This window comes from Natator depressus, chromosome 10, assembly GCF_965152275.1.
Source record: "Natator depressus isolate rNatDep1 chromosome 10, rNatDep2.hap1, whole genome shotgun sequence".
NCBI classification, from domain to species: domain Eukaryota; kingdom Metazoa; phylum Chordata; order Testudines; family Cheloniidae; genus Natator; species Natator depressus.
This window is the reverse complement of record NC_134243.1, coordinates 3,492,718-3,519,663: the sequence shown is the minus strand read 5'-3', so window position 1 is coordinate 3,519,663 and position 26,946 is coordinate 3,492,718. Positions and strand designations below refer to the sequence as shown.

Sequence of the window (26,946 nt, the reverse complement as noted above, 5' to 3'; positions counted from 1 at the left end):
TCTGACATCCTGCCCAGAGTAGGCAGCTGTGCTTTGTTTCAGATGTGTATTTCTTGTGCACACATACAATACCGCCAGGACTGAGGTTGGTGTGGATTCCTGGGGGAAGCTCCCCCCCCCCAAGTTGCCTAAAATTAAGTCGGGGAAAGCATTGGGAAGCATAGGTTTTGTTTTCAGTGCTGCAAGATTGATTGTGACCTTTGACCTCTGATCTCAGCTGTGATGTGATCTAAGGAAAAACTAGATGCTTTATCCCCCTGAAAATTAGTTTTGATCCAGTTGTAAGAATGTGTACAAGTTATTGATTCCGTTTTTAAAACAAAATATTGCTAATAGTTTGTCCATAACTAAAGCTGACTATTTTCTAGAAGGGGAAAACCACTTCAGAGGGGCTCAGAGAAGAAGCATGATGTCTGAGCCCAGCAAAAGAACACACACAGACTAGAAAGGCTGATTCTGTTCCTCAAGAACAGAGACCAGTGCTACAAAACCTGCCGTCCTGCATGGTAGTAACTGGGGCCCCTTTTATTGTACCTCTGTTAACAATATTTTGCATTTCTCCAGCGCAGTCTGTTGGCGGATCTCAACGCACTTTCTAGATCTCTCTAAAAGACTTGCAGTAGCTCAACCAGAAGTTACAGGCTGCTGCAGGAATCACTTGGTGAATTCTCTGGCCTGTGTTGGACAGGTCAGACTAGATCATCATTATGGTCTCTTCTGGACTTAACAATCTATTAATTCAGCTTCACAGCCCCTGTGAGGTGGGTATTGTTATCCCCATTTATACATGGAGACACTGAGACCCAGAAAGGTGAGGTGACTTTCCCAAGGTCGCCTAATGAGACTGCGGCAGAGCCAGGACTAGAACCCATGAATCTGGTCTCCTTTGTGCCTTAGCCACAAGGCTGTCCTTGCCTGCTTTTGCACCAGTCAAGGATTGAATAAACCATATAGCCTGAACACGGTCATAGAGAGACCGAGTCCCCTCCAGGACAGAAGCTGTGACCACTGACAGTGGAAGGAGGCTCACACTGCTGATGGCTGCGCTGTCTCTGTGTTCTGTGCGTAGACTTGCAATTTCTAGGGCTGTCTCTGTCGCATACACACAGTTAATGGCTGAGAGAGAGAGAGAAGGCTCTGCTGAGTCCTGACATGTGACTCTGTCTTCGGGTGTCCGGAATTCTTTATCAAGTAGAGAAGGTGTGATATCTCCAGAGACGTTCAAAATCCACAAAGCTGGCCTCCAGCCTTTCTAGAGGGATACCCTCCCTTGAATCCAAGAGCCAGTTCTCAACAGAAGGTGGCTTTTCAGCTTTCCATCAGACAACGTTTTTTGGCCTGGAAGTAAAACATAGACAGCCCATTCTTATTGCAGCTTGGCAAAGTGGAGAAAGCTCAATCCATGATGGCAGATTCTGTGTGGATTAACTGACCATCTAAAAACTGACTCAGGGGAGAGTTCTGGGTACGAAGAAATGTGACAGAACCTGGGAGATGTAGTTACCGATTCCCCATCGTCTCATCCCCCACTCCAAACACGTCCTTCCCTTTCCATCTGCATTTGGCCCAGCGTGCTCGACGGTTGGACCAGCTCACCATTTACTTCACTTTGTTGCCCTCTCTCTGCCCTGTAATATTCTTTCCTAGGTGCTGTGCAAATAAGCTAAAGAATGTGTAACCCTCTGCTACAGACTTGCAGAAGTTTGTGATTTTGTTATTAAAATACCTGCTATGAACTAAAGAAATTCTATGCCTCAGGGGCTCACACGAGATACAGTAAGAGGACACACGGACACACACACACACACGGACACACACACCCCGCCCCCCATCCATCCTCACCACCGTTAGGCTGGCTCCATGCACTGGCTGTGTTCTCTAGCAAACAGCCGTCCTTGGTATGATTTCAGCAGCATAGCGTAGCATTAGAGACCACTCCAGTGAAGCTGGCAGGGGGGAGGAAGAAAGCTACACATATGAGGCTTCTTAACTGGACTGTATGGACCATTCGGCACATAAAATTGGGAGGTGGTTGCACGTTCCTTGGCAAATACCAGACATTTTGCAGTATGAGGTTTCCCACCTTTCAGGTCCTTCTTCTTAGGTGCAAGTCTGTATCTAAGGAAATGCATTGGAGGGTTTCTGCCCCGCCCCAGTGAAAGTGTCCACATCACAAAACCCATCACGGCCCTCGGCCCCCTGTGGCCCAAACACGGAACACAGGTTGGGACGTAGACCCAGAAAGGAAACAGAACTGTATTCAAGCAGGAGGATGGAAAAGCTCAGTGGTTTGAGCATTGGCCTGCTAAACCCAGGGTTGTGAGTTCAATCCTTGAGGGGGCCATTTGGGATCTGGGGCAAAAATTGGGGATTGGTCCTGCTTTGAGCAGGGGGTTGGACTAGATGACCTCCTGAGGTCCCTTCCAGCCCTGATATTCTATGATTCTAATCCTGGGGGATTCCTTCTCTTGGGGAAATGGCTCTTCCTAGACCTGGCCTTCCTGCGCCCATTCCTGTTGTAAATAACCCTCCCCAGTGAAAGGGAGGGGACGCCCAGTTTTTGGGGAGCTCAGGGACCAAAAAGAGGGACATCCCTGGAAACGAGCAGGTTCACCGTTTCCGCTGCCTTGTAGGCAAGTGCATGAGAGAGGCCAAAAGCTAGACTGGCCGTAGGGAACACGCTCCCCTCTTACGCAGAGGTGCTCCTCCTGATCAGGAAGAAAAGGAGGACTTGTGGCACCTTAGAGACTAATCAATTTATTTGAGCATAAGCTTTCGTGAGCTACAGCTCACTTCATCGGATGCATTCAGTGGAAAATACAGTGGGGAGATTTATATACATAGAGAACATGGTTGAGGCATCTTGGCTTGGGAAGGGCAGTGGGGGAAATTCTCATTGCTGCTGACCCTGCGGGGAGAGGGTCGCTGTCCCTGTGAGCTGTCAGCCAGCCCCAGACTTTTTGGCTGGGTCACTTACGCAGGAATTCTGGGACCTAAAAGTTCAGTGTGAGTACTTGAATCTAGCCCACCTCCCTTGCTGCAGCTGCTTACAGTCAGTCATGTGATTTAGTGAAAGGCTGGCCTGAGTGCTTCCTCTTTTTGATTTTCTCTTGGCAAAAACAGGGAAGCTGCTTTTAGAAATAAGCTGCATGGCAGAGGCGCTATACAGACATCTGGATCTAGTCAGGCTGGCTAGCTGTCCTCCCAGGCCTGTCCCTTTCCTAAGGTATGACCCCAAGGCCTTTGCCACTAGCTATGCCCCCGGCCATGTGAACTGTTGATGCTTGCTTGGCTTTCTGGTGCAAAATGGAGATGTCCCTTTCCCTGCAGCAGTTGGTTGGATACCTCCTGCCCCTGTGGGAGATGACCCTATAAAGTTCTGGGTGGGAAAACTCAGCGAGGGTCTCCAAAAATCAGGACTTTAGGGCCTTCTCAGTGGAGATCTGCAGGGGGCTGCTTGGGTGGACACCTAAGGCCACCTGCTTTTCTGAGCAGCTGAGAAGGACATCACAGTCCCAAGGATGTTGTTATTCCTTGTACATCTTGTATCCTAAAGGCTTCCTTCGGGATCACGGTGTGCACGTATTGTGTATAACACAGAGTATGTCCTGGCATGAATGCAGCATTGGGGCAGCCGGCCCCCTCACCTAAGGATGCGATTTTTGTCCTCCTCAACAGTGCTTGGAGCGGGGAAGCTGAAGGAAAATGCAGCGTGCTGTAGGGAAGTGCTGCAGATTCATCCAGGGGTGCTCTGCCTTCTGGGCTAGAGTTGATTCACTGCCCCCGCTTAGCGTGAGGAGGATGTGGCTTTCGGATGTAAAATCAAAGTCCTGCCCACTTGTGGCCATCTAAGATCCCATGATCATTTTTGCAAGAGTCAAAAGGTGCTAACCCTAGTGGCCTAAGCAAATTCCAGCTTGAGTCTTTGACATTTGGCCTCCCTGGAATTCCCCTGGTGTCTCATTGTCAGTCGGGCAACTGTTCTATAAGGTGGCTGCTTTTTAGAGGTGGCTGCATTTCAGGACTCGGTGAAGTGATTCCTAGGTATGGGGGTTAACGTAGTCTGGGATGAAAGATGATATAAATAGAAATCTGAGTTGTGGCTGCTGCTGTTCTGTAAGCAGCCGATATTCCACTCGGCATCCTGCCCATTGCTTGCATTCTGCTGGTTTGCCGTTCAGGGGAGACCTGAAGCCAACTCCTGTCTGCCTAGCTCAGGGGGGCTGCTCAGCCAAGGAGACGTTTAGAAAGAAGAGTGGAAAATCCCTATCTTCTGGCCAACGTTCCCTTATTTAGCGTTGGATCTAAAGGCCACTGAAGCCAATGGCATCTTTCCGTCTATTTGAGTGGGCTTTGGATCAGCCCCCAAGAGGGTGTGTACTTTCCCCATCCTTGATGTACCTGCTCAGTTCCCTGGAGCATTCAACAGTTACACACTCCCATCTGGAGAGGACAGGGAACCAGGGCCCCACGGGTCATGCAATTACATGACTGCACAAATTGCCTCTAATTGTCCTTCCTTTGACTAGTCCATCCCTGTGCCCCAGACCAGAGCTTCCCTTTCCTTTGTGAAGTCTCCATCCCGTATGGTTGCTAAGAAACCCTTCCAAGGGAGAGAGAGTGAAATGGAGTCTGCCTGAGTCTGCACGCAGCCTGAAACATTCCCCAAGGAGGCAATTTGCTTCTCTTCATCTCAGGGGGTGTTTGTTCACTCTGAGCCTAACAAGAACACCTTAAATGTCAGCTCTTTTAGCTCCACTCGCTGTGGGAGGAACGTCAAGCGGGAGCGCTGCTCCCCTGCTGCTGGATGAAATGGTGGGCACTGGAATGGAGGGAGAGGGCAGGGAGCAGGTAGATGCTGCCAAGGTTTGCTAGGGTGGGGAATCACGAGTTCAACCTCTTTCCCCCAAATTTAAGTCCCCTCTGTTCCTGCCCTAAAGGGTGGGAGAAAAGAGAAACCTCCCCTCCCCAACAGCAAGCATCTCAACTGCTTCCTGCTTGCCAGGATACCACACCAACTCCCGCACTTCCTGGGTGCCCAAGCCCCTACCCAGCTCCCCCTTAACCACTCCTGCAGGGCAATTGCCTACTGAATCCTTGCCCTCTGTGCTGGGGCTCGTGCAATGCGCTGGGACTCGGGGGGGCAGCACAAACGCAGCTGAGCTGAACCTAAATCACATGGGGTGCTTGGCTGTCTGCATGAGCGCTGGCACCCTGGCTGCCAGCGGGGCTGGGAACGGTTGGAAATGGGCACAGCGGTATCCTGGCCTGGGCAATGGGGGGGAGACGTGCGTTTGCATTAGGAGTTATTAATACAGTAGCACCAGAGGCCCCATCGTGCTAGGCACTGTACAGCTACATAGGAAGAGATTGTGACCTCTGGGAGAAGGACTCTGAGCAGACTGGCCAGAGAGAGTCAGTGGTTTGCCCAAGGGCACGCAGAGAGTCGGTAGCAGAGCTGGGAATTGAACCCTGGTCTGCTGAGTCCCAGCCCAGTGCCTTAACCACAAGCCCATATTATTTATTCCTATTCTTTGGGCTCTACAGAGATACTCACGACCAATTGCCAGGCTCTTGGTGGTGTCCAGCACCGCTTGAGACTCTGCTCATCTCTGGATTGAAGCAGCGCCGTGCTGTTCGTGAGACCACTCCAGTAACTCTTAACATCTCCTACGGGAGGTGGCGTTTGAAAGTGGCCAGTGCACTGCTTCCAAAGAAATGGAAAATATTATCCCACAATGACTTTTTAAAACAGTCTCCGGTTTCTTGCTTTCTGAAACCACAGCCTGTTCCAAAAGTTTAGTTCTAGGGAACAGTTCTTTTCCCAGGACTGATCTATTGTACTGTGAATACTGGACAGTTGTGCAACATGGAACCGAAAACCTGTACAGCGTGTCCTGTCAGGCAGGACTGAGTGGTGTCCTTTTGGCTCACGAGCAGAATGTTTAATATAAACATGGCCCGGCACGATTGTCATGCTTGTGAGGCCTGATCTACACTTCACAGTTAGGATGCGACAGCTACCTAGGTGAGGGGTGTGAAGAAACCAGCCCCCTGACTGACTCAGTTATGCCAACTTAACCCCAAGCGTAGATGCAGCTGTCTTACCAAAGAGTCATTCGGAGTGACGGTGTCCCTGCACCGATGGGAAACCCTTTCCGCTGGCGCAGATAGCCTCTGCACTGCGCAGTTATGCCAGTGTAGCTATGGGGACATAGCTTTGCCGGCGTAGTCTCGGTCGCGTAGAGAAATCTGTAAGTGCGAATTTAGGCTAGGTTGTTGGGCATGTGGTGGTAGCCCGCGAGGCAGTGCTCCATTGAGCCAGTGCTGGACAAACCCACCACAAAGACAGCTCCTGCCCCAAAGAGCTTAAATTGACATAGTGCAGAGGCCGCATTTAGAGCCCTGGAAACCGAAGTCCTGAATGGAAGGAGCTGCCAGGGCAGGGGTCTGTCTAGTCCAGTCTCATCTTCAGTGGTTAGTGCCAGCTGCTTGGGAGAAATGGACCAGAAACACTGTGCTGGCCAAATATGCAATTGCTGGCCAGAGCAGATGTTTCTCCCTATCTGACCTCTGTTAGTGTTGGCTCGTGCCCTGAAATAGGAGGGTTTGGCTCCCTGTTCAGTTTAATTATTTTTGTCCTCTCTAGTTCACCTGGAGATGTTCTTCCCTGTACAAATGTCTAATCCTGCATTGAATCCTCTTAATTAAGCTCTTGGACTCTGTTATCCAGTGGCAGTGAGTACCAAAGGATAACTATGCCTTGTACAAGCCTCTTGCCTTTCAAATTCAGCTGTCCCCTCTTTATCCACCAGACAGATATAGGAATGCAAGCTTCTCTGCAGTGCCATCCCCAAAGCGCCTCAGCCTTGACGAAGAAGGGGAAACTCAAGAGGGGAGCTCTGTCTCCTGGGCCCTGTGAATCCTTGTCTGCTGTGATGTAAAACTGGACTGAGTGACCCCGATGGGTGTTCCATGGTATCGCGCTGTAGTGGGCCCACACACTGAAGTTTCCATCATTGGAGCAATTAACGTACAATACTGCAGGGTTTTCTCTGTAGTCTGGGAAGTCTCCGAATAGCCATCAGATGGGTAACTAAAGTTCTCCACAAACCCTGGTCTGAATCTGAACTGGTGAGCTAGAGATGGCAGGCTCTGCATCTCATTCCCAATGGCCTGAGGCACCCAGTTCATGTCATGCACTTAACATGAGTCTGTTCCACACCAGTTAGTTGTTTTGAACAGAATTTGGGATGGGGGCCTTGTTGCGACTTGGTGTGCATGTTTGTACTGCAAGATTGTGGGTGTGGAGAGCCTGGCACCCTTTCACCTGGAAGATGTCGCCTCCCCTAGGCCGAGAGAGGAAATGCTGCATTACTTTAGGTGAGGAGATTCAATATCACTGTGATCGTTCTGAACAGCAGGCTCAGAAATAACAGCTAGGGAGGACTCCCTCTTAATTTGCTCCACCCTCTCCCCATCTCTGTCACCAAAAGTTTCAGGCATTTCTTTACATGGGGCCCAGAACCCGCCAAATAAACAGCTCAGTGTCTGGTGGCTGTTGGCTGGGCTTTGCTGTTTAAACAAAAACCCACATGAGCTGCCTTACTGTTATAAGCCAAGGCCTGATGTGTGCAGGGTGAGAACCACGCCCACATGGAGTCCACTGAAGTCAGTAGGCATGCATCTGAGCATCAGGACCTGCTCACAAAAGTCTCGTCCCAGGATCAGGACCCAGGACTCCTGGCTGACGCTACAGTAACAAACCAGGACTCCAGCCCTACATTAAAAAGCCTGGTGATGGTGTACTATCGAGCCAAAACCATGCGGGCACTGCTGTGAGTTGTAAGCTCCCAAAGGGTTTGTTTGTGTCAAACCTGTCAGAAATAATGATATTAAAAAGATGGACAAATACCTTCATAGCATTCTCTTTTTACCATGAAATTTGCTAAAACAATGAATTGGTTCCATCCCAGCAAATGTGTTCAAACAGGATCGGGCTTCAGCCAGCACTAAAGAAAGCAAACTCAGAATTTTCAGTGATTGATTGTGGGCAATTGTGCGGCTTTGCAAATCTGAACCTAGTGAAATAGTTTAACCAGCTGAATAAGGGAACAGGGGTCTGGCAGCTTCCTGTCCTAAAGGAGCTGGAACTGCGAGCGAGATCCAGGAATCACAAACCTTTAATTGAATAAAGGTTTCTCTCCTGGTGTCGTCTGCCATGCAGCTCGGATCACGCTGAAGATAACTTTTGCAAAAATGTAATAGCTTAACAGAAAACCACGTGTCCTATTTCTGCCGGTGCAGGACCAGCCCATGCTACATGGTCTGAAAGCCCAGCACCATGGCCCTGAATCATAGAATATCAGGATTGGAAGGGACCTCAGGAGGTCATCTAGTCCAACCCCCTGCTCAAAGCAGGGCCAATCCCCAATTTTTGCCCCAAATCCCTAAATGGCCCCCTCAAGGATTGAACTCACAACCCTGGGTTTAGCAGGCCAATGCTCAAACCACTGAGCTATCCCATCAGCATGGACACATGTACAAAAAATAGCAAAACTGCCATTGACTTGTCCACAAGGCCAGGAGCAGGCCTGTATCGACCACACTCTTGACTATGGGCCAGCCTTAAGGACGGGTGGTGAAGAAGAATTTCAGTCCACTGCTTCCTGAGCTGGGAGTTCTGGGGAGGCAGCCTACTCTGACTCTAGGTACAGAGGTTACTTCAAAAATCTCAGCAGCAGTAATCTTCCACCCCAGCTGATTCAGAGTGATGTGGCCAGATTGCCAAGGGAAATGTGGCAAGCCCTTGTTTGGATGTTGGGTGGCCTTGAAGGGAGGAAATGGGAGAATTGACCCTTCACCTATAAAAGCTCTTGGCTGTGATTTGAATATGGAGTTTTTGCCACGTGCTGGAAAGGTGGCTTGGGAGGCTGTGACAGGACCCCCGGGGTATAGCTTGGGACTGTGGGACTGCTGTGCCCCCTTAACTTTCCAGCCTGGGCTGTCTCTCACAATGCTTTGCCAGTGCCAAGCAGCAAACCCCTCCAGGCATTGTGATCACTCAGTCACCAGCATGCAGAGACACATCCAGCTAAGGTGTGTGAATGCTCTTGTGAACTGTACACAGGGAAACACCAGCAAGCCTCCCAAGTCCTTCTTTGGAGCAGGGCAAGTTTATTAACTAGCTCACGACTTCATCAAAGGAAAGTGGACATGCACCAGCCTTTGTAACCTGAGCAGATTCCCCACGCACTTCAGACAAACTCCCTGGTTAAGAGAAAACATTACAATAAGTGTATTAGCTACAGAAAGATAGATTTTCAGTTATTATAAGTGGCAGGCATAAAAGGTCAGAGATAGTTACCAAAGACAATAAAAGGTAAAAAGAACAGGAGTACTTGTGGCACCTTAGAGACTAACACATTTATTAGAGCATAAGCTTTCGTGGGCTACAGCCCACTTCATCAGATGCATAGAATGGAACATATAGTAAGAAGATATATACATACATACAGATAAGTTGGAAGTTGCCATACAACCTGTGAGAGGCTAATTAGTTAAGATGAGCTATTATCAGCAGGAGATAAAAAACTTTTATAGTGATAATCAAGATGGCCCATTTAGACAGTTGACAAGAAGGTGTGAGGATACTTAACTTAGGGGAAATAGATTCAATATGTGTAATGACCCAGCCACTCCCAGTCTCTATTCAAACCCAAGTTAATGGCATCTAGTTTGCATATTAATTCAAGCTCAGCAGTTTCTCATTGGAGTCTGTTTTTGAAGCTTTTCTGCTGCAAAATTGCCACCCTTAAATCAGTCTAAATCCTAAACCTTATTTGACTAACCATATTTGGATCAAGTAGTTTTTCTCATCCCACTGGATGTTGCAGGTAGGTTACAGTCCTTAATACACAGGCTTCCCATTTACGCCTGGGACCAGTCTCCTCAGTTCAAAGTCTTTGCCTTCCCGGTGTTTTTGTTGCTTTCACTGTAGGTGAGGGAGGAGAAAGGTAATCGCATGGTGCCACTGTCCCTTATTTTATACACTCAGTCCATGTATCTGGAAAATACTAGCCCAGACATGCCCTGGTGGGCCATGCTGAGTCACTGAGTTGAACAATCCCCCCGGTGAGGTGCTTGCATAACTGCCGTTGAATTGTAAATCCCTTGTTTACTATTCCCCTGCTGGTCAGTGACTGGTGATGATCATTCTGCGCCTGCCCCGGTGTTGGTCACCTCCTTTGTCATGGTCACTGGAGAACTAGCAGCGGGCAACTCCCAAACTCACAACCATACTGCAAAATCTCATGACTTCATGCTCACGACCGATATACATATTTTTGACAGAACCATGGGTTTCAGCAGATCATGACCTTTCCTCTGATATCTTACAGGGCATGCTTTGCATGAAATAGCACAACCATGTATGAATGATGAATGTGGGGGTTACAGGGCACTACTTTAAGGTCCAGTGTGTCACAGAGGTCTAAGCCTCGACGTTAGAGTGAACGTGGACCCTCTGGGACCAATCCGAGCAGGGTCAGCTCAGCCCAGTGTGTACGCTTCACTGTGCGAGTCTCCTTCCGATGTAGCTTTAAAGCCAGAGGTCCTGCTTGTTCTCTAGGGATGCAGAAGCCCCCCTACTGCTTTTGTAAGATCAGGTTTGCCCTGGTACCTGTGGCAAAATTTCCCCTTCTGCTGTTGTGCATCCTCCTATATACTTGCTGCCACTCTCCACCCTAGAGGTGGCTGCATTTCGGGGGCGCTGTTTGTACAGAGTCTTGGAAAGCATTTTGGGAAATGGAAAATAAAATTCTCTCTCATGCTCGAGCCATTTATCCAAGTAGCTCTAAATCAGGGGTTCTCAAACTGGGGGTCGTGACCCCTGAGGGGATAGTGAGGTTATGACCTGGGGTGTCATGAGCTGTCAGCCTCCACCCCAAACCCCGCTTCACTCCAGCATTTATAATAGTGTTAAATATAAAAAAGAGAGTTTTTAATTCATAAGGCGCAGGGGGGTCGCACTTACAGGCTTGCTGTGTGAAAGGGGTCACCAGTACAGAAGTTTAAGAACCATTGGTCTAGATCTCTCTCAGCCTTGTTCAGACTCCTCGGAGTGCCATTCTCTTGTGGATAACCAGGTAATTATTTGGGATCCATTTCAGGTTACACCATCCCATCATGATAGCTACATGTGTAGGGTAGAGGCTGGGGAAGAGAAGGGGAAAGCGGCAAAGGATCTGCATTAGGGGAGAGTAGCAAGTGGGTGTCGGTTGGGAAGGAGGGAGAGAGCCGGGAGAGAAAGAGGGCTAATGGAACTGTGGAAGAAGAGAGGACCAGGAAGGGAAGAGAACAATAACTAATCCCTGCAGAGAGAGCACCTCTTCTCAGTCATGAGTGAGCTGTGCTGCATCGTGTATCTTACACTTTAAAGAGACTCCTGTGTATTGTTGCTGGTGGGACACTGTCTCACCAGGGCAGAGTTCCGAGTTCAGAGCTGTCTGTCTGCCCCTAAAGCACTGAAGCTACGTTTTTAGAAATGGCCAGTGCTTTTGGGCCTCTCAGTTTTTGGGTGACCAACTTGACACCTTTGAAGAGACCTGGTTTCGAGAAAGGGCTGAGCCTCCACCCTCTGAAAAAAGCTCGGACTCCTTTAAGGCATCTTCAGTTAGAGACCCATGTTCAGCAGTCGCTCTTGAAAGCCTGAATGTAGTGTAGCCATGCGTGGACAGTATAATGTCAGAAGGAGATTCATGGGTTAGGAGGGACGTTCTTCTGATCTCCTCTGCCCCTGCAAAAATAACCAACCCTCCAACTTTTTGTTCTTCCTCCAGAGCAAACTTCCCATGACTAATAAATGCTGGCCTAGATTATGAGCTCAAACAAGAGCGCTCGCTACAATCGCTTCTGCAGTGGCGCAGCAAACATCACTACGTCTGAGAACACTAACGGAGTAAGGAGCAGAGCAGGGGCGAGAAATTGGTGGAGGGGGGGAGGAGGAGAAGTATTTCTGGCCTCTTACGCCCTCCTCTTTGTTTGGCCAAAATAAAGATGATGAATGAAAATTTGGCCCTTGGGGCTGCGATCTCCACAAATAAAATCTTAGCAATCTTCTTGTGTATTTTACCAACCTTGGCTGAGTAGCAATCCCCAGTCCCGTGCCAGATCAACATAAGAACATAAGAATGGCCAGACTGGGTCAGACCAAAGGTCCATCCAGCCCAGTATCCTGTCTTCCAACAGTGGCCAATGCCAGGTGCCCCAGAGGGAGTGAACCGAACAGGTAATGATCAAGTGATCTCTCTCCTGCCATCCATCTCCACCCTCTGACAAACAGAGGCTAGGGACACCATTCCTTACCCATCCTGGCTAATAGCCATTAATGGACTTAACCTCCATGAATTTATCCAGTTCTCTTTTAAACCCTGTTATAGTCCTAGCCTTCACAGCCTCCTCAGGCAAGGAGTTTCACAGGTCGACACATGGTGACATTAATTCTGCCTTCTTTTCAGACGAGAATGGAAACGACTTTTGGGCCTGCCTATTCCGCTGTGACCACCATCACGAAAGGTGAGCATCTCGCTGCCCCGGAGCACTGCAGCCTTGCCGGAAGGGCAACTTACCACTTCGATTGAATTCTTCCTTCGCTGCACAGATTGAAGTGAACCAAAGCTAGTCACTGCGCGTTCGCTGAGGGACAAGCAACAAGTCACATGCGGTCCCAGCCCAGCTTATTCTAGGGCTCTGATCACCAGGCAGGACAGAGATAAGTGTCCGTGGAAATGCTTTCCAATCAGTCATACTTCACGGTGCTGCGGGGGGGGCCCCTGCTCTGCCCAGGACTGCACAGCAGTGTCCGTTCTCTCCCCTGTTCCAGTTATGGTCCCCTCCTTGTGAACCTCCCAAGCGCTTGCTGTTAGGGCAGATACTTTCCATCTTGCTCTCTGCCCAAATGTGAATTATTTTGGACAGGTTGAGCAAAATCCCCTCAAGTTGTTTTGAGTTTAGCAAGGGGGGACTTCACTTTTCCCATTTAAGAACAAATAAATCCTTGCCCTTTTTTCTTCATTTAAAAAAAAAAAAGTGCACAGGATCCAAGAAAGGGAGTCCACAACCACCCGAACCAAAAGTCCCCTTTAAGAAGACCCTCAAACCTACTCCAGCTGACAGAATTCTCTTACTGCTCTGGGAAGCAGGCAGGCTTTCTCCCTTTTCCTTGGGCATCAAGTCGGGGAAGGAGCAGCTTGCTGGAGGGCATAAGGCCCTTATCTCAGAGCCTTGAGACAGAGCAACCAAACTTACCATCAGCGAACAAAAGTCTAGGCCAGGCTGGTGTCCAGGGGCCTGCAACCCACAGCATCCAACATGACTTCTGGTCCCCTGAGTGCTCAGCTTCCCTTTTCCTGTTTAAATAGCCCAGCATCACTGCGGGGCAGGGTGCTCCTTGATTGCTCCCGCGCTGTCTTGGCTGTAAGCGCCAGACTATCCCTTAAAGGGGTAGTACACTCCACCTCATAGGGCTCCAGCCAAACAGGGTAGGAGCAGGGCATGAACATAGACCTCACAGAGGACCAGTGGCTTTGCTTGCCTTGACAACATTGCTTTTGCTTTAGCAAAGCTAAGACTCTCCTACAGGCGCAAGTGACATAGTAAAAGGAGCGCTCCCGTTATAATGCATACTCACAAAGGGGCGGAGTAAAGGTTACACTTGCCGCTGTACCTGTCACATTTCCAGACGTTTGAGTAGTTACATTTACAACCTTAGTGTAAATTCGCAACAAGCTGATCTTTATATGAACGTCTCCCCTCTGGGTATAGCCGCCTTCCCTGGAGCCCAAGGAATATCCAGACCTCCCCTGATATAAACAATTTACAAGAGGATAAATGTTAAGACTTTTCAGACTATTTTAAGCTGATAGCTCGAGCGGAATGTCTGTTTCTCTTTCTTGCTGGGCCAGCTCCCCTCAAGGAAGCACTGGTGATAAGGTATTGATTGCGCTGCCCTTCCTGGGGCCTCCAGGGGAGAGAGGGGAAATCCCTATTCCTTTTCTTTCGCGTCTCCTAAGTTTGCAGCTGCGTTCACAAGAGCCCTTGCTCGTTAAAGGTGCCGCGAAAAACCTGAAATGTTTCTTTTGCTTTAAAGCTGACGGGACCAATACCTTTAAGCAGCACCGTAGGACTCCATCCTCATCCAGCACGCTCACCTACTCCCCGCGAGACGAGGACGATGGCATGGTACGTATTTCACGGGAGTGACCTTTCTGATCCCACTCGCAGGGGAGCGCATTGTCTGATTATCCCTTTTGAGAGCACTCTGCCAGGCAAGTCTCGATCAGGGCATGTGCAGTTCCTGGACAGGACAGTAGCACAGCTAGACCTGTCTGGTCTTTGCCTGGTTTACTGGAGACACAGAGTGGTGCGACAGGGACCTGTGGGAGGGCAGGTAAGTATCGCTGTCCCTGTTTGGCAGGCAGAGAGGTGGCGGTGCTCGCTGATGATCGATATCAGAGTCGGGATTAGACCTCCGCATTCGTGGCTGCCCCTATCTGGTGCTCAGACCGCGAGGCCATGTGTCTGTCAGGCTCTAGCAGTTTGTAGCTGGGGTTAGATGTATGCGTGGGACTCTTCAGACTGCAGCCTTAGCTTTGGAGGTGATGGGCCTCATTTTCAAAAGCAGGTGCCAGAGTTGTGCCCGCTGAATGTCCATGCAGACCAGCTGCAAAGCCCACAGGTCTACTTGTGCCCATACAGCACCTCCCTGTGCGGGAACATTCTGCCCCAAGTGTCACTTGTTACCCAGGGTGGAGAAGGGCTTGAAACAAAACTGTTTTTCGAAGGGTTTGGGGTCACAGTTGCGGCCTGCCGGTCTGAACCAAGCCCCTTTTCAGTGGCGCCAGCCACACCAGTTAGATAAGTAGCTACTTCCACAGAATCTTTTCCTATTTGCACCTCTAGAGGGGGCCCCTCACCAGAGAATGAAAATCTGGAACCAGAATCCGAGCTAGACAGGACGTGATTGTGCCGAAGGGCTGTGCTTCATATTCACCCCATCCACTGGAGCCAGTGGGTTTTACCCCAGCCACGGATGACCCAGTGTGAAGTTCTTAAAGCAAAACGTTCCCGAGTCTCCAGATAGCCTCGCAAAAGGAGACCTTCTTGTTTGTATCTGGCTAACTGATTCATCACACACACATCTCTGAGTAACTTCCCTCCTCAAGGATCAGGTGTTAGCACAGGGTTTGAGAGCAGTGTGGTTACGGGGCATTTAAATCTAACTTAGACTGATGGCTTTTTGAAACAAACAAATAAAACACCCACCTTAGTCTGAGTAGACTTTGTCAGACTTTGATAATGCTTAGTCCTGCCATGAGTGCAGAGGACTGGGCTAGATGACCTCTTGAGGTCCCTGCCAGTCCTGCGATTTTATGATTCTTAATTTCAATGCACATAGTTATGGGAGGGATGTAGGGCTTGATCGTTTGCTGGTGCTGTTCCCCCAAAGTGTAAAGCACATGCTTAACTTTGAGCATGAGAGTAATCCCTTACAGTTAAGCATGTGCTTCAATGTTGTGCTGGATTGGGGCCAGACTGCTCAGCAATTTGCAAGATCAGGCCCCTAAACCTTCCCCTAAATTGTTGTTTCAAGGGCTGTGGTGCTTTTGTGAAAACCTCCACACCCTCTTGTCATTCAGTTAAAAAAAACACATAAGAGAATTGTTATTAATATGAGGCCAGATCCTCACCTGGGTTAAATCTGTATAGCTCCGCTGGCTCCCTGGATCTGGTCCATTACGCCTGCTACACTGCCCTGCTCTTGAATCCTATGTTCCAAGCATTGATTTGGCGCATTCCGCTAACATCTAGTGCTTTAAAACCCTAACAATATAGACAGAGGAAAAAGATTCCAGTTGGGATTTTCAGAGGAGACTAAATTAGAGACCTAGGTCCCCTTGCATGTAGGGCTCCAAACGCCAATCGAAAACAAAATAGATCTCTTGTAAGAGCTGTCCCCACCCAAATGTGCAAAGCGTCTTCCCTACAGTGCTACACATCAGTCAGCAAAAATAGCAATAATCATAACGAACACAGGAAGCCACCTAGTTGGTGAAGAGCTCTGGACAAGGAGAAGTGCGAAGCCATGACTGCCTGAAATCCCAGACTGACTCTCACTAACCCTTGGGAAAAGCTTCCGTTCCCTTCCCCAGGAGGTGCCAGAGGCTCGTCACCCATCGCAGAGGGAGCTGCAGGCAAACCCGAGCTCTCTTGGGAATAGGATAGTTTTCTTTTAATTGCTGGTAACGAAACCAAAAGTAGCCAAGTGCTGTCTTCATGCGGTGCGAGTGCTGCTGGTTGCCCTACTGGGTGGTGACCAAAGGCTGTTCGGAAACCTACACAGCATGGTCCTATCCTTGTTGGGCCTTGCGGGAACGTGACGAGGGTACAAGCTATGGGCCCGGTTTTCATTTACACGATGGGTGCTCTAGCAGTGTGCGAAATGTACCGTCTTCCCAGCACAGTGTGAAGTGGCCTTAGTGTAAATGCTAATGGCTAACGCTGAGTATGAGGAAACGCTTGACAATGGTGGGCCTGTTTCTGCCCTTGGATATGGATTCTCAGCTCCCACTCTGTTAGGTCGGGGTTGTGCCTGGGGGCGGAATAATGCCTGTGAAATGCGCTAGGTTGTTAATTCTCCACCAAGGGAAGTTATGGAAGCCCCATCGCTTACGTTATCTGAAGATGGAATAGACAGAATTTTGAAGGATCTGGTGTGAAACAACCCAGCCTTGGCGGAGGAGGGCGAGACTAAACAGCACCTCTGCTAACAGACCTCGTCCCTCTCAAAGCCCTGGGAGAACCAATATGTGCCAAATCGTCACTGCTGGTCACCAAGCCCTTGGGCCGGGCAGTCCCTAGTGGTCGTTAGCCGGCTCATTAAAGCCTTGCTCCGTGTAGATCTGTGTCCATGTGCATCCAGGAGACAGACGTTCTCCTTGTGTGGCACGTGAAGCTCTTCTGTCACCCTTGGCCCTGGGTTGTTTTAATTTTATTGCAATAACGGCTCGATGCCACATGGAGCCCGGCCCCATTGCGCTTTGTGCTGCTCACACACGTAGTGAAAGACATTTCTGCCCCAAGGCGCTTACATCTGAATAGCCAAGAGCAAGGGAGGAAGAGGAACCTTCCCGGGTGAGGCAGCAGGGAATAAAGCCTAGGTCTCCTGTCTGTGGCAGCATGCTGCCTCCATGCTTTTGTATCGGCAAAACCGAGGGCGATATTTACCTCGAGGGGGTCACCTCCCCAGACATCCGATTTTGCTCACTGTCGCTTTCCTTTCAAAAATTCTAAGTTAACTCATCGATTCCTTGTCATTTCCATTTACACCACTGCTGAGCCGCCCGGAACCGAGCCCTGAATCTTCCGCTACAAAAACTTCATTTCACTACCTAATTACCCCATGTGCCCTCCTTCCCCCAATAAATCCGTGCAGGTATATTCTAGCTACACCTATCTAAATCTCAGACACATGCAGAGTAGCATTGTTGACAGAACTGCCCCTTCTAGCGTGTGTTGTCTGACTACTGAGGTCAAGCTCCTGCAGTGACTTTCTTTGTTTAATAACTTTTTATTATCTTCCCACCAGTAGCACATTCATGGCTGAGTGCATAAAACTGATTTAACCCATTGGAACTACTCAGCGTTGGGTTTATATATTTACCTAACAATACATTTGCCTACTCTATTACAAAGAACTCTAAGCTTTGGCTTTTAAGTAGGTGCAGTAATGATACAAACTCAAATTCTAGTGTCATTACGCTCTGGAGACGGTAAAAGCAGAAGACCAGTTGGTCCTACTTGCTCATCTTCTTTGGTCCAGTTCAGACTTGTCCCCATCCTGCAGTACGCGGTGGTGTGGCTTGGCCACTTTACTTCAAAAAACCCAAAGCCTTTGGTTTTCCCTGCACTTCCCTTGGGGAGCCCATTTTACAGCCTGCTACATCTTGCTAGCAGAGATGTTCCCTGATTTTCTCCTACTTATTTTCCAGTCGTGCACTCGTTAAGGCTCCTCTTAACCCATTCCTGTCTGTCCTGGGTCCTGAGCCTGTAAACCCTGACGTGACAATGCTCGTTGGGGTTACTCATGTGAGTAAGGGCTTGTAGCATCAGCCTTTGGTGCAACCTCTGCTTGTCCCTTCTCAGTCATTGTTGAGCCAAGCTAGGGAAGGGGCCTCAAGAGGTCATCTAATCCAGCCCCCTGTGCCGGGGCAGGACCAAGTAACCTAAATGATCCCTGACAAGTGTTTATCCAGCCTATTTTTAAAAACCTCTAGTGATGGGGATTCCACAACCTCCCTTGGAAGCCTAGACCAGAGCTTAACTACCCTGAAAGTTTAAAAGGTTTTCCTAATAGCTTCCCTTGCTGCAGATTAAGCCCGTTACTACCTGTCAGGGAGAGCAATCGATCATTCTTTATAACAGCCCTTACCAGATTTGAAGACCATTATCAGGTCCTCCCTCAGTCGTCTTTTCTCAAGACTAAACATTCCCAGTTATTTTAATTTTCCTCACAGATCAGGTTTTCTAAACTTTTAGCATTTTTGTTGCTCTCTTCTGGACTTTCTCCAATTTGACCACATCTTTCCTAAATAGTGGTGCCCAGAACTGGACACAATATGCAGCTGGGGTCTCACCAGTGCGAAGTAGACTAGGACAATTCTCTCCCATGGCTTACATATGACACTCCTGTTAATACATCCCAGGATGATATTAGCCTTTTTCACAGCTGTATCACGTAGTTGACTCATGCAGTTTGTGATCCACTATAACCCCCAGATCCTCTTCCACAGTTCTACTGCCTAACCAGTCATTCCCCATTTTGTAGTTGTGCGGTTGATTTTTCCTTCCTAAGTGTAGTACTTTGCACTTGTCTTTATTAAATTTTATCTTGTTACAAATCAGAGAACTGGTCTGAAATTAACACTCATTTTGAATTCTAAACCTGTTATCCAAAGTGCTTGCAACCCCTCCCAGCTTGGTGTCATCTGCAGATTTTATGAGCATACTCTCCACTTCATTATCCAAGTCATTAATGAAAATGTTGAATAGTGACAGACCCCTGGGAGAACAACACTAGATAGGTCCTTGCAGCCTGACAGCTAACCACTGATAACTGCTCTTTGAGAACCGTCTTTCAACCCGTTGTGCACCCGCTTTATAGTAATTTCGCCTAGACCAGATTTCCCTAGTTTGCATGCATAACACTTTCAGTCTTTTCTCCATCAGTCCATCCCTCCTGCTCCCTGCAGGTTTTTGTTACTCCTCTCCAAACTCTTTCCAGTTTGTCGGTATCACTCTTGTACCGAGATGCCCAGCAATGGACGTACTGCAGGCTGCTCATTCCCCCTCCCCCTTGCTAGGCTGAAGAGTTTTCTCCATTGTTGCTTTAACGCTGAATTGGAAATGCTAAGGGCCATGCTGATGGTTAATATTCCAGTGGCAACATCCCCTGCAAAGCCAATCCCAAAGAGCCCTGCAGCCAGAGCAACCTCCTTGATTGGTGCATGCAAAGCCCAGTTAGCTCTCCCCTCCCAAACAGGAAGCAACAAAGCCCGGCTGTTCTTGAATTGAATTGGAGGAAGTCTCCACACTTACGCAAAGCAATTTGGCAGAAGCTAGATAGCAGTGAAACAACAAGTGCTACTGCAGAGATTATAGAAACTGCAGCGCATGGGAGCTGTCTCGGGGGCAGATTTACTAAGCTTTCTGCAAAGGATTCATTCTTAGCTCCCGCTCTACAGGGACACACAGTAAGTAACTGCACAAGTGAACCGTGGCATTTTAATGTATTGGTGTACGTGGGGCCTGAATGACTACTGCCACCAAACCTGGTGCGGGAGTTAGGTGACCCGTATTGTGTTGATGATTAGATACCTACTACTTCAGTCCTGTTTTACACTTGGCTAGGCCAAGCAATCTGGCGTGCAGGAATATTTGGCAGAGCATGTGGGCCCCTGGAACCGCTAAGTTGCACGGAGGAGGGTGGGAGTTGGAAGCTCCATGGAGAGGTGGGGTTACTTGTAATAACTTGGTTGTTTTCTGTCTTTAATGTGGAAGCCTCCGATCAGCACCCCACGCCGTTCCGACTCTGCCATCTCCGTTCGCTCGTTACACTCTGAGTCCAACATGTCCTTGCGCTCGACGTTCTCGCTCCACGAGGAAGAGGAGGAACCAGTAGGTATTTTGATGTCTTCTTTAGAAGCAAAACAAGAATGTTCAATGTCAAAACAGCTTCTTTGTGTAACCTGCAGTGTGTCATATGGCCTTCAAATGGAAGAGCCCTTGTTTGGAGGGAATGTTGGGTTGATCAGGAGATTGGCAGTCAGGACTCCTGGGTTCCAATCCCAGCTCTGCCACTGACTTGCTCTGTCACCTTGGGCAAGTCACCTCATCTCCCTGTGCCTTAGTTTGCCCAGTCATAAAATGGGGGTGATGATAATCCTGACTGGAGAGCAGTGAGGTTTCACTGATTAACATCTGTGAAGTGCTTGGAGAACCTAGCTGTGATGAAAGGTGCTACAGAGGGGAAAGGTCTATGTGATCGTTCTGTCTGCGGGTGGCAGTGTCCGTAGGTCATCGCTGTCTTAGGCCCCAGTCCTGCAGTTAGCTGTATGCACAGTCCCATTGATTTCACTGCAGCTCCACTTGGGAACGGGGATCTACCTGTTTGGAGCTTCATACGGGATCAGGGCCTTACTCTTAAAAGCATTAACAAGAGCCGAGCCTGCGTCACAGAGACTGCATCCAGACTTAAATGTCCCCCAGGCCAGGCCTCGTCTGGTTCAAGTGTTCGGCAAATGTGAGAGTGACTCATCCTTACCACAATCCATGGGGAATTCAGGCTTGGAGCGATATATATTGAATCTTGAGTGACTGATCTGAAATGTTAATAAAGACTTACCCCTGGGTCTGCTTTGAGCTCAGAGGGTGTGCTCCATACAGCCAGGGAATATTGCTTCTGAGCCCTGAGCTTCCAGTCTAACTGGAAAACGAAAGCAGAGCTCCTGGCCCATAGTGACAGAAGAAAATCCCATGGATTGCATGAGGCAGAGAGATCTTTCCTTTAGGACATCTCAGATACACAGGGGGACGTACGTCCTGTTTCTAAATCACTTTCGAATGCCAGGCTTCAAATCAATCATTCAGAGGCCTTTTTACCCCGCAGGTTTAAGCTTCACTCGTTGCTTCAGTATGTCCATGACTTGGCAAGGTACTCCTGCCGAGCGGAGCAGTTCCTAAGGACTCAGCCAGTCTTGTAAACTAGGAGCCAAATTCTCTGCTGGGCTAAACGGGCACAGCTCCACTGTCTTCAATTTAAACTAGCTGACCCCATTAGGGCCCTGATCTTGCCAGATGCCAAGTACCCCTGGTTCCCAGTGAATGGAGTGGTGGGTAAGGGCCGCCAGCCATTTCTAGGCTCAGCCCCCAGAAGCTGGCCTATCGAAATTAAACTTCAGCTGGAGATAAGGAAAGTTGAGTCCTGGCAGCCCTGGCTGTTGGTTAGGAAGCTTTGTTCTCTTGTCTCCTTGGTAGCCTTGGGGCTGCATTGGTGGTGTTTGGCATCACAGCCGCAGAAGCAGACCGAGGCCTGGTCTACACTACAGAGTTAGGTCGACGCAAGGCAGTTTACGCCGACCGAACTACGGAAGTGTCTACACTGAAACGTCGCTCCACTGATGTAACCGCCCCGCTATGCGGACTTAATAACTCCACCTCCCCGAGCAGCACAGAGTCAATGTCAATGCGGTGTCAGTGTAGACACTGCATTACTTACGTCGACTGTTACTGGCTTTCAGGAGTCACCTCACAATGCCCCACTCTGACAGTACAATGGATACAAGCTCTTCTGGGGAAGCCGTGCACCACCAACACAAGGAACAATGTGTAGACACCCAGGAGCGATGTAATTACTGCGACATCTGTATGCCAACCTAAGTTAGGTTGACTTCATTTTGTAGTGTAGACGTGGCCTCAGAACTCTTACTGTACTAGCTGCTTCCTTACTCTCCGCTCCCTGCAGTGCAGGAAGATGGTTGCATTTGAATTGTAGAGAATCTTCTGACTTCACCCTTGGTCTTTCTTTGTATTCAGGAGCCCTTGGTGTTTGCCGAACAGCCATCAGTGAAACTCTGCTGCCAGTTGTGTTGTAGTGTGTTCAAAGATCCAGTCATCACAACCTGTGGGGTAAGGAAATCCTCTTTCCACATCACTGCCATGGGCTTTGTGAATTAACAATGTGGCTAGCAGCTATGCCGCCTCGATTGGTGACCATTAGATTTTGCAAGCCAACCTGGGTCTGTGCTTAGATGAGGGGAGACCTGCCAGGAAAACCCAGGGTGCTCCATGAAAGGTGTTGATGATTAGTAGGTGGCTTTGTCACCTGAGTCTATTCTGAGTCAGTGCCCCCACTGAGGTGGTAGGGGGCGCTGTGCTGCCAGCCGTGCTGTCTGTCAAATGAGATTAAAGATGGTTAAAGATCCCATGGCACTTTTCATGTTGCATGTTCCAGTCTTATTTCAGTTGGGTTTGTAACCCTTCACTTCCAGTCCTGAAGAGCTTTGCTGTGCAGCGTTTCTGCATTCTGCTACGTTTCACCCCAGAGGTGGCTGCATTTTAGTGATGGATAGACTGTTCCCTATCTACTAAGTGTGGCGTGAGGCTTAATTTAGTTAATGCTTTTAAAAGTTTCTAAGACCCTCAGATGAAAGGCACAGTGGAAGCGCAAAGGATTATTAATTACTTCTATATACTCCATTTTATTAGTATTTTAATAGTAGCTGTATATTATTCCTGCTTCTATGCCACCTGCAAAAGGAATATGTCTTTGTGGTAAGCACAAGGCAGGATGATTATTAAGGTAATGGTGCTCTCTCTCATTATTTGAAGCTTGTTCCTTTTCAGTCAGCCAGAAAGCCTGCCTCTCTGTACACAATACCCGTGTGACTGTTCCAGCCAGCAGCCTTTCATGTAGACTCTGAGATTTACTGGTTAATATGGAAAATAACCCTCAGCAGCAGGAAACCAACCAGTTTCATTTGCAGCTCTTGTTTGGCAGCTCTGGAGGGAGCACGCAGCTGTGTGAGGCAGGAAAGGGAGGCCGCAGCAGAGTTGCAGATAAGATATTGCTGTAATAATAACTTGCAAATTCTCAGGTGACGCTGCCAAGTTGCGGCCTTGTCGCAGACTCCAGAGAACCTGCGGAGTCAGATTAGAATCCTGTGAACTGCTGCACTGTTCGTCTTTCTCTTGTTCTGCCTATTAGCTTTAGCCTGAGAGTGAGTCGGTTGCCTTAGTTACTGCAGGTTTCTGTTGCCTGAGGAGAAATGTAGATACTGTGGTTTACCAGTTTATAAAGCATTTAACATAGCTGGTTACAAGCCACCTTTCCATTCTTCTATCTGCACAGCCGTGCTTTGGACAGACCTAAAAGCTCTCAGGGTGGGTGGACTGTATGCGGACAATTTGCCAAGTAGCATGGTCCAGGGGGGAAAAGGCTAAACTGTATTATTCACCTTTGGATGCTTCTTTCATAAATCGTTACTTATGTAATTTCCATATTATAATGGGGGTGGGTGGCAGGGAAACCCGGCTTGGTCTTTGTGGTTAGAGAAATCAGACCAGAGGATTCAGAGAGGTGCAGAGCAAGTCCTACTGGATTCACTGCAGGTGCTCAGTACCTCTGAGGATCAGGCCCCTGGTGGTGGTGGGGTTTTTTTTGGCTTCTTGAACTATATGGCTGTTTTCAAACAGCTTCGTTGCTCATGGTATGTGTCTGGGTGGTCATAGGGGCATGTTATGGTACAGAACAGGGGGCATATCTGCTGTGGCCCACAATCCACGGGACTCTGACAGCCTTCCCCCCCCTCCCCCCAGGATTATTTGTCTGATCGTGGGGAGTCTGACAGTGCTGTTCCTCTTTGCCTCCACAGCACACATTTTGCAGAAGATGTGCCTTGACATCTGGTAAGTACCGGACCATCCTTGTGCAGTGCCCACCGCTCCCTCCCGTGTCTCTGGGCCGTTCAGCCTGGCAATCTGTTCCTCTCATCCCCCTGGAGAAACTGCAGCACATCCGCCTTAAAGTCTGCTAGGGTCTAGAATGGACCCCCCAAGCCCACCCCATGTGACCTGCTGTGCCCCAGGCTTTTGGTAGCTCCTCAGATCCAGGCCCTGGGGCTCAGTGGGGAAGTACATGGCTGTGAGCATTGGCATCCTCACTGAGCTCCCAAACCCCACTGCAGCACGTACTGGAGTCAGTGCAGGCTGGAGTGGATTCCCTAGGAGCAAAGTGTTCCAAAGTCCTGGTCAGGAATGTGGAGTGGATAATCTCCAGGACAATAAATGACCCAAGTAGTTTGGCTTTTGATCCCCAGCAGTGACTGACTAGAGCTCTGTTCAGCCCCTCTGCTAGGGATAATTGACATGAGTTTTGACACAGGTGTCGTAAATGCCTCCTTTCCTCCTGTTGTTGTATGCAGTAGTGTTGTACCCGTGTTGGTCCCAGGATATTAGAGAAGCAGGGTGGGTAAGGTCATGGGTGGGGGAGGGATAGCTCAGTGGTTTGAGCATTGGCCTGCTAAACCCAGGGTTGTGAGTTCAATCCTTGAGGGGGCCGTTTAGGGATCTGGGGCAAAAATTGGGGCTTGGCCCTGCTTTGAGCAGGGGGTGGGACTAGATGACCTCCTGAGGTCCCTCCCAACCCTGAGATTCTCTGTCTTTTACTGGACCAACTTCTGTGGCTCAAAAGCTTGTCTCTCACCACAGAAGTTGGTCCAATAAGAGAGATTACCGCACCCAACTTGTCTCCTTTCCTCCCGGCACCCTGCTCATGCCAGCTCCTCCAGCCGCTGATTTCCAGTCAGTCCAAAAGTTGAGCCTCTTTTCTTCAATAAACTCCGGTTGAGAAAGCTAGGAGAGGCTCTCAGTCATTTGGCAGCTGAGATGGAGTAGCCAGCACCTCTCTCTGTTGCCCACCATGCTATTAAAATCCATCTTTCTCTTTGCTTGGCACATGAACACGAAAGGCACTGTTCCAGCCCAAGGCCCAGCCATGCTGATTGCTGGGCTTTCCCCCTGTCCAGGGAAGGCTCCCCGAGGGGTTGAGTAAACAGCAGCTCATTCTGCCTAAAGATGTTTGGCTTTCAAGTGAGAAGGCTCCCCCCCAGTTATCTGCTGATTGTTCCCTGTAACCTTGCCTTGTCCTCGTCCGCTCCTTCCCACCCCAGGGCTCTGAAGCAGGAGGCTTCATAGGTGTGATTTTGGCTCTTTGCTCTGGGGTCTGTCCAGCGAACAAAGGCACCAGAGCAGTGTGTGGAAAAGCATCTGTTCCCTTTTCATCAGAGCTGAGGTGCAGATGTTTGTATTCTCTGCACACAGAGAGAGAAAAGAAACCTCCCACCCCCACCCCACCACCTCTGCCCGCTGAGACAGCAGAGAGGTGCCTGGAGCTGAGGTGGGAAAGATGCCTAGCACAAATCAGTCGGGTTTAAGGCTCTGTTGACTCAGTGACTTTGGAACAGCACTCCCCCCTCTGCCCCCCAAATAACTGGGATTTGTGCTCCGGAGTCCTGGGGCTCTTTGCAGATCTCTCCCTCTCTCCCTCGTGCCTGGGGTAGGTGGTGATCACAGCCAGCCATGCCCCAGGCTGCATGACTGGCACTGGTGCAGCCGACGCCTGCTTGACACTTAAGGAAACGGCACTGATGCAAATGGCTACACTAGAGTTTCCCCTGTGGCTATTAGAGGCTTGCTCTGATGCAGCTGTTCCAGGAGCTGGCTCTGAGAGCTGAAGTCAGGGCTAACTCCCAGCATAGATGAGGCCTTAGAGAAAAGAACCTGCACAAACACCATTGAAAACTGGCCCTCCGAGGCCCAGCTGCCCCTCTGCACTTGGAGTGTCTTAACGAACACCTCTCTCTCCCCTCCCCACTCCCTCTCAGAGAAGTGCCCAGTGGACAACGCCAAGCTGACTGTGGTTGTTAACAATATTGCTGTGGCCGAGCAGATAGGGGAGCTGTTCATTCACTGTAAATATGGCTGCCGGCCCGCCGCCAGCAGCAAGCCCGCTGCCTTCGAGGTGGACCCCCACGGATGCCCCTTTACCATTAAACTGAGCGCCCGGAAGTAAGTGCCTTGTGACCAGAGGATGGACTCTCCAGGGCGGGGCCTCTGTTGCTGGTTTATTGCTCTGTGTTTGCAACGTTATATGGCTCCTTGCAACAGTTCTGCTCCCATGGTCCTTCTGTCCAGCCCTGTGCTGCTGGGAATGGGGTGGGTGCAGGAGGGGACGCCCTCGCCTCTGTCTTAGTGAGGCGCTAGGGGGCGCTGTGTTGCAGTAGCAGGTGCTGCCCGTAAGAGTCAGAACTGACCCAGCCGGCCCTGCACGGGGATATTATACTGCTGAATGTGATGCCTTTCAGCTGAGATCTAAAACTGAGGCTCTGGCCACCTGTGACAAGGACCACAGGATCTCCAAGAGATGGGGGCATTAAACCCACTACCCTACCTCGATTCCCTTTTGAGGAATTCCCATCCTGCCTCCCTAATCCGCCCCCTGCCCCAACAGCATTTAATTTGCTTCATGTCCTCAGCTGTTGGGTGCTGTTGATCAGCTGCCCTTTCAGCCGTCTGTGGAAGGACGGATGCAATTGGAGAAGTTGGTGCTGGACACATATGTGGCCTGTATATCCTCCACCAATTACAGCCGTATGGTTAAACAGAGGTTCAAAGATAGCTTCCAGCGTCTGAACAAGTGTGTATCTAGAGATGGGGAAGGTTTTGATTAGCCGGAGTTCTCGTAAGGGCTGCTTTGCTCCAGGCCCTGTCAAGCCATATCATTTCCCATCCTCTCTGCATGTTGGTGACTTTCTCTCCTTTGTGCCTTTC

General features: G+C 49.4%; 1 protein-coding gene across 4 annotated transcripts in view; it reads left to right on the top strand.

Annotated features, from left to right (window-relative positions):
* The window catches only part of TRAF7 (TNF receptor associated factor 7), a 52,733-nt gene that overhangs the window by 8,235 nt on the left and 17,552 nt on the right, over window positions 1-26,946 (top strand). For all 4 annotated transcript variants that reach the window (XM_074965007.1, XM_074965010.1, XM_074965009.1 and 1 more), the window contains exons 2-8: window positions 11,841-11,959; window positions 12,519-12,576; window positions 14,150-14,241; window positions 20,119-20,235; window positions 22,153-22,245; window positions 23,991-24,024; window positions 26,001-26,184. In XM_074965007.1, the coding sequence (XP_074821108.1) occupies window positions 11,879-11,959; window positions 12,519-12,576; window positions 14,150-14,241; window positions 20,119-20,235; window positions 22,153-22,245; window positions 23,991-24,024; window positions 26,001-26,184 (659 nt within the window). In that variant the 5' untranslated portion in view covers window positions 11,841-11,878. The remainder of the gene's footprint in view (window positions 1-11,840; window positions 11,960-12,518; window positions 12,577-14,149; window positions 14,242-20,118; window positions 20,236-22,152; window positions 22,246-23,990; window positions 24,025-26,000; window positions 26,185-26,946) is intronic.